At 40.6% G+C, this 12,867-nt stretch overlaps 1 protein-coding gene across 3 annotated transcripts in view; it reads left to right on the forward strand.

The window, feature by feature from the left end:
- The first annotated feature begins 2,311 nt into the window (after positions 1 to 2,311).
- Positions 2,312 to 12,867, forward strand: part of FXR1 (FMR1 autosomal homolog 1) — a 39,815-nt gene continuing 29,259 nt past the window's right edge. Inside the window, exon 1 of one of the 3 annotated variants that reach the window (XM_067301650.1) lies at positions 2,312 to 2,457. In XM_067301650.1, the coding sequence (XP_067157751.1) occupies positions 2,407 to 2,457 (51 nt within the window). In that variant the 5' untranslated portion in view covers positions 2,312 to 2,406. The remainder of the gene's footprint in view (positions 2,458 to 12,867) is intronic. The other 2 variants (XM_067301649.1, XM_067301651.1) reach the window with 2 other exon arrangements.

Genomic DNA, 12,867 nt, shown 5'->3' on the forward strand with positions numbered 1-12,867 from the left:
TACAATATAGGTGACAGTATCATTGCAGGTGTTGCAAAATGAAAAAGAAAAATCACCTTATGTAGTCTTTTGAAAAAGTGGCTATTATCAGAGGAAGACTCTGAGTTCCTGAACCTGAATACACAGAAGATCCTCCCTTTTCTTTTCTTCTTACTTCAGTACAGACTTAAGGTAATTTAATTTAGTAAGCTACTTCTAATTTATATTAAGTGAAAACTGCATTTAGAACAGCTTCATCTTCTCCAGGCTGATTGATGGGCTCAAACTATTATGTCCAACAAAACCTAGTAATAACCCTTTTATATGCCCGTTTTCACCCAGTTGTAGCAATCTGCCTCAATATTGATCTGTAAACAACCCTGTCACCTTAAGAGCTATCATGTGCATACTTCCAGAAAAACAACTTTAATCACGCAAATTCAGTTGCAGTTTACATTGGCTCAAGCCAGTTCTTGTTATCATTATTGACCAGAACTGTCTGCTGTATTCCAAATATGGACATCTTAGCACCTCATGCAGTTCTAAAATACTTTTTTCCTGACATGTGTCCCGGTTTTACTCCTGAGGACAAAACCTCATACACGGTTTGTTTTGCTTTTTTAAAAACCCTGAGCACTCTTTGTTGACAATTAACATTGAGAAACTGTCTTGGAAGCCAAATAAACTAATCTCAGGCTATTTATTCAATATTGAAGCAATGAAAACTTTTGGCACAGGATTTTGGTAGCGTAACTGTTTGTCTCATATTATCAGCTTTCGTTTATCCTGGAAGGTCCTGAGTGCCTCTGCCAATAGGAAAGGGGGGCACTTACCATTTTGGAAGCAGGGCTCTTCCCTGTGCATAGCCTAGGCACCATTTACAGAATAAATGGTGGGTCATTTCTAAAGATTCAGACAACAATATTTATAATAAAAGGTATCATCCAACATTCCTGTGAGATAAATGTGATGCAAGAATGGGGATGTTCTTGCACACAGCATGGGAAAATGGAAAATCATGTAATTGCTTTTTTTTTAGCACTACCGCATACCCAGCAAAAATATGAGTTACTGGGTGGAAAAAAACATGGTGTTCTCTGGAACAAGCAGAGCCTTTTTTTTTTTTATTATTAATTTGTGTCTCATTTCCCTTCATCCTTCGCCACAATGACTCAAGGTTTTCTACCCCCATGGAGTCTATGACTTCAGCTCCACATATTAGCTTCAGTTCTCCCCTAACACAACTCTCCCAGTTTATCCTCACACTGTCAGATTAGACTCCCCAAAGAAAAGGTAAGTCACCATCAACACAACTATTGTCTAGAGCTGGTCAAAGTTTTGCAAGTCAGCCAGCTGGCACGCGTGGGGGTTAGCTAGCACCGTACACGCTGAGCAGATGATGACTTTCCTTTTCTTTAGCGGTAGCAGATTTAATTCTCTACCCAGCAGTCAACTTCCTCAAAACTTTTAGGCATGTATGATCTAAAATAACCCACTCCTCTGACAGACATGGTTAAAACCTGCAAAAAGTTACAGTGGGACATGGACATACTGAAAACTTTTGACAGGCAAAATGCAATTATTTACTGATGCTCCATTTGGATCAGCAGAGAGGGCATTTGAAAGTACTATGAATTTTTGATATTTGAAACTACCGTAAAAATCAAATGCATCTGGCAAAGATACAGGCCTTTCATAAAGCTTTGCATGACTAAGCTTATGTGTAGCGCTGAGCTCACTGCAAAGCCCGGATCCCGTTATGCTGTGGGGTCAGCAAACGGCACAAGCGGGAGCTTTAGAAACCACGACTCCTTCCTCCAGCAGGGGTATGCGGAGGAGGAAAGATGAGCGTCCGCAGCCGCACGAGCTTCCCGGGGCTGCACCCGGGGGGGCCGGGCCCTGGGCAGAGGCCGCGGGAGGGAGGGCGGCGGCCCAGGCGGGGCCCCGCGCGGGCGGCTGGGGGCGGCCCTGAGGCCTGGCCTGGCCTCTCCAGTCGCCACCGGCTCTGGGCAACGCAGCGCAGGGCAGCGCCGCGCGCTCCCGCGGGCGCTGACGGGGCCCGCAGCCGCAGCGCCGCCCCCGCCGCGGGGGAGGGCGCCGGGCTCCGCCGGCCGCCGGGCCTGGAGCGGGGCGCGAGCCGCACCCGGCCGGTCCCACTCCCGCGGAGGAGGAGGGGGGGCGGCGGCCGGTGGTGCTTCCCGCAGGGAACGCCCCGCTCCGCCGGCTGCGAGGAACCCCCCCCTTCGCCCGCGGCGTGGGCTCACCCGCCGCGCGCCGCGGGAGGGGGGAGCGGCGGGGGAGGAGGGGCGGGGCGGGAGCGGCGCTGCCCCCACCCCCCGGCGGGAGGGGGAGGGGGAGCCCGGGCAGCGCTCCCCCCCGTGGTGACAGTTTCTAGAAGCACGTCCCGGCGTCCTTTGCGCTCTCAACATGGAGGAGCTGACGGTGGAAGTGCGCGGCTCCAACGGGGCCTTCTACAAGGTAGCGGCGCGGGGGCGGCGGCGGCGGCGGGGGGGGTCGCGCGGCGGGGCGGCCGCCCCACGGCCTCGGCGCCGCGCCGGCGGCGGGCGGCCCGGGCGGCCGTTGGGGGAGCCCCGGTGGCGGGCGGCGGAGGAGGGGAAGGTGAGGGGGGGAAGGGCGCGGGGGGAAGGTGTCTGGGCGTGGCGGCGGCCGAGGGGGCCGCGGTGGGGCGCGGGGGAGGCAGGGGGGCGCGCGGGCCCCGGCGCGGCGGCTGGGTGGCGGCGAGGGAGCGAGGGTGGGAGGTAGCTGGGTGGCGGCGGCTGGGGAAGGTGGTGACGGGGCGGGCTGATCAGGTCCCTTCTCGGGGGAGGTTAGCGCGGGGGAAGGGGAGAGCCGCTGGTAGGGCTGGGGGGGGGAGCGGGTGCACAGCACGGGGATTTCTTTCATTATTCTTGGTTTTGGAAGGGTTGGGTATGCGTTGGGGGGGAATAATTCTTTGAGAAGTAGGGGCTTGGGGTAGGATGCGGTGAATTTAGCCGAAAATAATAATTTTAAATAATTCTTTAAAGACTTCGAGTTTATTCGTGTCATCAGAAAGCTTCCTGCACCATCACCCTCCCTGGAATGTCAGGATATTACAGGATCAATGCAAAATACTCTCAGCTGCTGCCTGTCAGTCATTTCCTCTAAGCCAGGCTTCAGATGTTTAAGAATCCCAGCTCTTTTTATGGCAAGAGCCTTCTGCCCTCCTTTCCAGGAGGGCTGATTCCAGCCAGTATTGTGAGCACTCAGTGTAGCTATGTTCTGAGAGTATTTAATCTCAGGATTCTCTTAAGCTATTATGCCTAACCACGTACACAGTGTGATACTGCACACGCAACTCGAAGGGGGGTGGTGGCACTCTTTTTTTTCCCCCTCTAAATTTCTTGTTTCTTACAGCTGTGGATTTGACTTGGAAGTCATGTGGTAATTGTACAGTATATAAAGGCAGTTGGTGCTTAAAGGATTGTAACCAGCTGACCTAGGCAGTTGAAAAAAAAAAAACCCTAATCTATTAAAAGAATGACGTAGGAGAAACTCTTTAAGAGGAAAGAATGCAGTGGGGTTAAACTATATCCCCTTGCTCTGTGTGCTTGTTAAATTTTTACCAAAATCAATGGATATTGAATTTTGTAAATTAAATACATTTTCAGTGAAACTTCGATTATCACACAAAAACACCCATCAAAATCATTTGTGTTTAGAACAGGATACTCCTAAAAGTGTTGTTTTCTTCTTCCCTGCCCATTAGGAAGCCCAGAATTTAGAGATACTTCTCTTAGCTTTTCCACCTTGTGATGTTGGGCAGCTTTGTAAACTAGATTAGTTGTTTCTTCTGCTGAAGAGGAATGTGTGACTAATGGGAGTATTAGGAGGTATACTGAATTCTTGGATTGAAAGTATCTGTGTGCATGGAATTTATTATAATAAACCTGATTTAAAATCTGCAATGATGACGTCTCTCTCTAAATCAGTGAGAATTGTCAGGCTTGGATTAGCACCATCATGTGTTTAGCACTGAATGGTGGTTAACAAAAGTGGGTCTTTTAATTAAAAATGGCCTTAGTGGTTTTCAGATCAGTGAAGTGGGCATTGGGTCCAGTGATGGCATCTTCGTAGCAAATCTGGTCAGGTTAGAGTATTTGGACCCAGACTGACCAAAAGCCCATCTCAGTATAATTCACTGTTAATGTTAAAAGAACCACCACACAAAACTGTATAAACCAAACTGAAGCATCATTTCAAAAGATTCTTTTTGATAGCTAAATGCAATGAAATATCTGTGGATGGCTCCATTTTGTGTCTTACTCTTGAGGTATACAGTGGTTATGGACATGTTTTGGACCTAAGTGATAACTACCAGTAATTTTCTGCTAAACTTTGGGAGCAAAGGAGGAAGTCTCATCTAGTAAGTGTCCTGTCTGGGACATTGATAGCAATATCAACATTTGTAGGTATGAGAGTTAGACACGATTAGCCTTTTCTCATGTTGTTGTATAGAAGGTGGCAAAATGATTCTTCTGAAGAGAAAAGCGGAATTTTTAAGATGGGATGAAATTTGAGGTTTTCACTAAAAATGATCTGAACTGAGATTCATTAGCACAGCATACCTCATATTAAAGGAGGTGAGAAGGTTCCTGCTATGCCAACAGAGATAAAACCCAAAATATTTACATAAACAATTACATGGCAGAACTCTTCAACGAGTTAATAATATGATCTGCAACTTAGTTGTAGAATGAATCTTGTGATTAAACTTGTTGGAGAGTTTGTGTTTTTCAGAAGTTACTAGGGGAAGCTCCTAAATGATGGTAAATGATATCCTTTGTAGGTTCTTCTGTTCCTTTATTGGTTGTTCTTCATTTCCAGAAAATTCAGTTTTAACATGGAATCCTTCATGTATGTGTGTTATGTTTATTATAAATTAATAAGTAAAATGATGGTCTTTAAAATACATGAAAAGTCAAAGTATTTTTCTCATTGCATAAATCCATGAACAATAAAGGTGGTTGTGACACCCTGAATTTCCTGATGGTTTGTCCTGTGCCTAAAATGACATGATCTAAATTTAAACTTCAGTTATGAATCTCCAAACCAGTGTTATGCTTCTTTTAAAATGAACAATATAATCTGCAGAACAGGACTGTGGGTTTTTTTACTTTATCCAGGGTTCTTAAGCAGTAGACAACAGGCTGCATTTAGCCAATCCCTGCAGCTCACAAATTTTTATATATAACACGATATTGAGCATCCATTATCTTTAGAAATCAAGTGACATCGATGGGGTGCAAAGTGGTTATGGTCTTGTGAAGAAGATAAAGTTTGTGTTGTGGAATAGGGAGGAGGATGGATAGGGTTGATGAGTCCTACTAGTTAGGTATCACTCGTGTTAGAGCTGTGTTAGGCACTTCCTGAGATGAGAATGGTTGATGCTTTCTAAGCAAGTGCTATGTTGCAGGTTAGTTTTTGTCTTTGGGACATTAGGGCAGACTTCTTGGGTGAGTCCAGTTACCCATGCAGAGAACTGACTGGGGAGGTGATGAGACTGGAGGCCTAAGCAGTGGTGGGAAAGACTTTTTGTCTTTGTGAAGAGAGTTTATTCAGCTCTTAGCAAGAACAAGTTGGAAACTTTGTTATCCAGTATCTCCCTCACCCTGCATATGTGTATGCTCACATGTATGCAAATTTGAGCCTTGATGCTGCATGTTATTCAGGAGTTCAGTTGTCAGCCTACATAGGTTAGATTGTAGATTTGGGGTTTACAGTAAAATGAGACCAAGGTATATAAATTGAATGCCAGATAACTTACCCTGCATGGAATCCTTCTGTGACATCTGAATAGCTCTTTAAGATTGCATTGTAGTCCCTCATTATAGGGATTTACATGTGATTAAAAGCTAACTCTCCAGTGTGTTGCGTGCCCTTGCACTCTTTCCATTCTAGAGTGGTAGCTGTTTAGAGAATTCAGAAGATTATGCAAAAGCATGAAGTACATGATAAAAATATGAATTAGGATTGAATTCTTGACCTTCAATTTATAGGTTCTGAAGTGCTTCCTTCTTGATCCCTTCCTTCTTTGAGAGGCATTTTGGTTTTTTTTAAACAGGACAAACAGTAGTTCTGTTAACAGGAGTTGACACGTGCCTCAAGATAGAGAATAGCCAATATATTACTAAAAGAAAAAATGATGAAAGAGAAGTACACAGCATTTCTCCGCATGTAGACTATAAAAGCATGGTGACCAGTCCTGTGTGAGGAAAATTGTTATGTATTGATAAAAATACAGTGGCTTTTTATTTTTATCGCTAATTTTAATCAGTGGCTTTGAAGACTTTTCTGTGAGTCCATCAGAATGTTTTTTAGCTTGACAGTAAAATGGGACTCTCAAAACTGTGTCATTAAGATTACATTAAGATTACAGTTTATACTATGAAACAGTATGGTGAATGGAATGACTTTTTTGAGATGTCTTGTCACGGTCAGCATATATTTATTAAATCTAGACCCACTGGCTGGGAAATTCCAGACATTTTAAAATTGTTACTGATCACTTGGAACTTGTGTAGACTGGTGCATGAAGTATATGTAGTCATTACTGCTGTTGAAGAACCATTTGCTTGACCCTTTTAGGGTCAATCAGTAGAGAGTATCTTTCAGAAGTTTTGCCCTTGGGAATGTCCTGCACATGAAGAAAGCGCTATAAATAATATGAATCATTTTAGAGCTTTATAAATAAGCCTAAACCAGGAGATTCAAAGCTGAAGTTTTTGTATAACTATCATTAAAGACCGTTGAATATTCCGCTTATTTCCATTCACAATTGTAATTATTATCTGTCATGTCATAAGTTAAACTGCGGTTGTTAAAATAAAATATAGATAGTAGTTCTTGAATTATTTCTTACCTGATGCCTGCTTGTAATGTTTGTGTTTTGCAACAAGCTCATCTGCTTTCTTTTATTGACTTTTTGTGTAAGCAGGTGCAACTAATAATTTCTAACAAAAATAATATTCATTTGTTGAAGTTTAGCCTTCTTTGTCCTGTGACTTGATTATTTGCAGCTTTCCTGTGGTTGCTTTGATTTGGTGGGGGGTAGGGAAGGGGGCAGTATGGAATATGTCCCCTTGTAATAATTAAGTAGGGCCTTTGTGTTGCATGAAACAGTTGTGTATGTTAGTTACAAATACTAACAGTTCTTGGTTCTTAAAGGATTGGTAATTGGATATAGGCTTCTTGACCTTTATGTCACTGATTCAGAAACAGTCCATGGTACTAGATGCCAAAGCATTTAGTATCTGAAATTTGTTCAGCAGTGAGTAAGGTGTATGTGACTCAAAAGTCAACACAGTTGCTATCTTTGGAGGGAATACTTGCAGCTAAACTAACAGCATCTCGTTTTTAGTTTGGACTGTCCAACTTGTGGTTGAGATGCACTTAAAGCAGAGGGATGAAGACAGAGTTTAAGACTGTTATACAGATTTTAGGACTTTGCCTGGCATTAAAAAAAACAAACAAACCACAGTTCTCTGTAAGGGTGCTTCTATAAGTCTTGATTTATTCATTTATATTACCAGCAGATCCTAATCCTAAGTCCATGAGCAAAACCCAGGTAAAAAGGAAAGAGTCTGTGTGAGAGAGAGATGCCTGTGTGGTGAAGTTATATTAGACCTTTCCTTTGTTATGAGATGACGAAGCCTCAGCTGTAGTGATTTTCCTGCAGATGATGCTTTTGTAATTTCCTTCCCTTTTGTTCAAACTTGTCACAGCATGGCCTTGTACTGAACTTGCCGGATCTCTGATCCCAAACCTAGGCAAGAGTTCTACTGTATTACCTCTTGTCTTACAGGTATTAATGGTGGGAGCCTGGTTTCTGCCAAGTCAGTGGCAGAGACAGGTCTGTATCAAAGTGCCTGGAGAGCCAGCATGACGTTAGTAGTCTGTAGTACAGTATAGTCTCCTGTAAGTATCATGAGCCGGGCTGCAGCAAGCAGGGCATACATGGGCTTTCAAGAGATCCAGTTTGCCGTATAATCTGAATGACTGACACTAGGATCTGGACAGTCCTAATCAGAGGTCTGGCAAGGTGAAGTCACATATTAATTTTTCTTCCCTTCCTGTCCCCCACAGTTTCATATATGGTGTAAAATGCTTTTAGATTTGTTCCATGTGAGCTTGCTTGCTGATAGTATGGATTAATCACTATGTGGTTTTGATTCCGATACATTAATTGATGAAGTGCTGGTGACTTGTTAGCTTGCTCCACCCTGTCACCTCTGGAATGAGATGTGAAAGGAACATAGAAAGAACTTTCCAAGCTTGGATATTGGCATTGCCTATCTTTAGTCATCACTGTGAAATTAAATTTCAGAAATGGAGTGCCTTGCTCATTTGAGCAAAAGTTAAGAAGATGCATTATTAAATTCATAGGAAATGTTTTTGTCATGGTATTAGATATGACAAGTACAAGTGTAGAGTACAAATATATAGGTTACCTCACTGATGAACTCCTTTGAAATGCAGAGTTGAAAACATGAGTCTTAGTCCTTTGTGGTTTGTATGTTCATCAAGTTGTTTCTAAACAAAGCCTTGCAAATTTATAGTATTATAATTTTTAATGTATAAATCTGCTTTATTTTGCAAAATATCTTAATTTCTCAGATTTAGGGCAAAACTGTAAACAAATTTTTTTTAATTGTCTCCAGCTGTAAGAATACTTCTTTAAAAATTGTACTACATCTTTTCCTGACATGCATGAAGAACATAATTTTCATACAGGGAGCAAGAAAAGCTTATCTAGTGTTTTCCAGATGAAGTGATTCTTGGAAGAGGGCAGGAATCTTTTTTTTTATTTCCTTTTGTGAATATTATGTAGTATAGTTATGCCCTAGTCTGTAATTGGGTCATTAAAGTATTAGATAAATAATAAAAGTGAGTTGGAGAACTGAAGATTCTTCCCCCGGGCTCTTCTTCTTGCAAGCTTTATGTACACTTCAAGCAAGCTTTGGCACCAAAACATCCCAGGTTAAAATAACCCAGTCTCCCCTACTCCTTCTAAAAGTTAATATTAACCTGAATGAGTTTCCTGATCTGTTTTGTTGTACAGGCTTGAGGAGAGTAGGAGCAACTTATGAGAGGTGGAAAGGTGGGAGGGAACGCTGATTTCAGTGCCCATGTTCATTAGAATTTGTTGATCTGCAGCCTGAGACACTGTCCTAAAACTCCTCCTTTGAACTGAAGGCCTGCTATGTAAGGTGGTTATAGCTGCTACAGAATCACATGAGAGAATCAACAGCGATGAAGTGCCTACAAATGCTTTAGGTCCAAATTAATTTCATATTTTTCCTAGAATAAGCTTTTTTTTTTTTTTTCAGTGTAATACTCAGAGATGCTGTTTAAATTGGCAGTTGAATGAGCTACAGTTTCCAGGTTATCTTAAATGGTAGATCCATGTAAATTATGCAGAATCTTAAGGCACAGCTTTGGGTGACAGTGGCTGTATGTATGATACTCGGAAGAAAAAGCTGCAGTCTGTCAAATGCAAAAGAGATGCACAGTCTTGAAAACTGGTATTCCGCATATACGAGTTGCAAATCTGTGCAGTGAAGAGTGTATTTAACCCCCACAAATGGAGCTCTTGCTGTAATCATTACCTTCTTCTATATTTCAGTCACTGTTGACTAGTCTAGCTATATCAGTGATATGATTGAGTAATATAAAAGCTATTTCAAGATTCATACATACCTTCGGCTATTTATAGTATGAATGAGAGTGCTCAGTATCTTTCAAAATTTATAAAGTAACAAGTGAAAATTTAAAATATATTATATATGTGTGTGTTTTTTTCCTCAAAAGCTAGCAGTATTTTGGAAACTTTCTAGACGTGGTGTAATACATTATTCATGTTCTAATAATTGCTAGAGATGCCTGGTTTTGTATTTATTATTTTCAAAAACAAATGTAAATATTCTTTCTTTTTTTTTTTTGTGAGGTCCTGAAATCTTTTATTTTGTTTGATGTTGTGTGTTAACTAACTACAAAAGTCAAGTCACTTGAGAAGCCCCATTTTCGCTACCAAAACTTTAAGATGTTGGTCTAAATGTGGTAAAATATGGCATGAATACCACTTGGAGATATTCATATGAAGAATCTGTTTTGTGATACAAAAAGTGCAAGATAAATATTTAGGGGAAAACTGAAAAATACTGTATTTTTTTGAAAACCATGGTGTTTTGTTTCTTCTAAATGTCAGCCAAATTTGTTTGAAACCTGTTATACCATTTTCATATTGGAGTTTCAAGTGATGGCTGATAATGTTGATGGTAAAGGACAGGGCTGTACGTAGGAAATAAATAAGCTGCTCTTTTTACTTTTGACGGGCATAAGTTTTGGCAATATTTTTGGCACATTTCATGGTGGTATTGATTATTTCAAGTTGTAATACAGATGAACTGTATACATGGTGTTTACTGCTTAGAATTGCTGTGCTTCGTTTCTTGAAAGTGTTTTTTCTTCCTCAGGGCTGTAGGGGAAGTTCTCTAGTAGGAAGAATTAAACTTCAGATTTTTGACTTACTATGTTTATCCTTCACGATTCATTTTGTACTTCTACAATTAGACTTTGATCAGACCCTTTTCAGGCTTCATAGCAACATAATTATTTAAATAATTATATGATTTTATTTAATGTTTTATTTGTACTTCTGTGACCCAAAGTTCATACATGTTAAATGTTAGAATATTTGGTTTTGAGTGTTCTCTGTATACAAATACTGCGGAGTAAGAGTTTCAAAATGCTGACTGAAAATGTTATTCAGACAATTTGTAGCAAATTATTGTATATGTCTGCATTATAATCTTGTATGGGAAGAGCGGTGTACATGCTTTGAACTGAAAGACTTTCTGAAACTCACATGGTGTTGTAAAATTTATAGACTCTGTCAGAATCAGTACTTTATTATTAATTTTTTAAGTACTCGGTGTTTCTGTTTATGAAGCTAACATTTGTGCAGTGTCAGCTGTTAATCTGCTGCTAGTCATATCTCTATTATTGTTCCACTTCAGCTTTCCCATTCTTTGGCAGGATGTTAGCTTGAAAATCAGTTATGAATATTAAATACTTGTGCTACTACACAAAAAGCCAGACTTTACCTAGAAATGGGCTTATTGTCTGAAATCCTGGCATTTCAGTAAAGTTGAAATTCATGTTTTTAACTTCTTGTATCTCATTAATGAAACCTACAGCTGGTCACTTAATTCAGGATTTTCTAAATTTTGCAGAGAACTGTTCTGAATATTTCTTTTTGACTGTTTTGTGGTACCTGATTTTGAATTTCTCTTGATTCTGAAGTTTTGTTTTTAACAAACAGAAAGATAACTGATGTCAGACCTGCAAAATAAATGTTTCGCTATTTTAGACTGACTTAGAAATGTTTTGGATTCATTATAAATGAAATAGATTTCCCTCTCTCCCCATGTTAAGTACTTCTATTTGTAATATTTTCAGATTCAAGCAGCTTCTGCAAAGAACATTTCTAGAGTGATTGAGTCCTGCATTAATACTATTAAATATTAATGGAAAGAAAAAGTTTAGCTTGAAACACATCGATAAAAGATAACTGTACTTCAGAGGTTTAAAACAATGGGAAGATGGAAAAACAAGTTTAAAGTATTTGGCTTTATGGAATTATTTCTCAGTATTATTCTTGTGTACATAGTGTCACTTATGCAGTCATCATGTCTTCTTTCTGATCTTTCAATGATGTCTTTGGCATGTATGCAGTAAGCTCATGTGTAGGTAGTCCCTCTAAATTAGTGAGACTTACTGTGCGTAAATTAATGTGCATCTTGAAGGGTCTGAGCCATAAAATTAATTTAACTGTGAAAACAGGTAATGATAACATAAATACATGATAATATATAAATTCATAAAGAGTGGTAAATATCACTCATCATAGATAAAGAATTAAGGTTCAACTATGACATAAAGCATCATCATGAAGCAGAACCTAATACTGAATCACAGCCTCTTGGACAGCAGTTCATCTGTATTCCACAGTAAGAGGTTCAATTCCCTTCTCTAAATACTACTTCCTGCAGATAAGTTGTCATTTAGAACACTGTACTGCTTTACTGTGGTTCACACTGTTGTAACTTGTGTGTGTTTTCTTGGATAGAGTTCACAAATGAATTATAGTGGAAGGACTTTTTATTTCTTGCATTTTATGCTGTATTAATTTAGCCCCATGTTGGGGGCATGTTTAAAGGGACATTGGCAGGATAAATACATAGTAAAAGTTCTGCTTTACCTGTGTTGTTAGCTAACAGGTGCTTCAAACAGTAAAACTATATATGCCCCATCATGCTCTTTGTCTCTTAAAACAGATATAATTTCAACATACCTGTCTAGTTTACCTGGCTGGAAACGTCTCTGAAACTGAAAATCCCTGACTGCATGTGTGCTTTTTGACAACTCTTTCAGCTGCTTAGCTGTCAAAGCTGTCTTCCTTCCCTGCACGATGGCCTTTGAAAGGATTTATTTTATTAGGAACATGCTAGGTGGTTCAGCGAGGCAATATCATCAATTTTGATTGACCTGCTTTCTTCAGGGTTACCAGCATGCTTTCTGCTAGAACCAGTCTCCTGTGTTGCTGGCAGATGGTTTTGAACGAAGCTGAGGGAGCGGAAGAGGTTTTAAGTGAATGCTACTCTTCCCAGCATTGCCTAAGTACCAGTTCAAGTAAAAGGAGCTTTGCTTATATAGGTCCTTTGCAGCCAGCTGTCAGTATTGGCTCCTTTGCTGTCTGTGGTAATACTGAGGAACCGCGAGGCAAAACTTACTTTTCCCTTGAGCTGACACACAAAACCTCTGTAGGCTGGCTACTCCTTGCGCAGT

The sequence above is a fragment of the Apteryx mantelli genome, chromosome 9, assembly GCF_036417845.1.
Source record: "Apteryx mantelli isolate bAptMan1 chromosome 9, bAptMan1.hap1, whole genome shotgun sequence".
NCBI lineage: Eukaryota > Metazoa > Chordata > Aves > Apterygiformes > Apterygidae > Apteryx > Apteryx mantelli.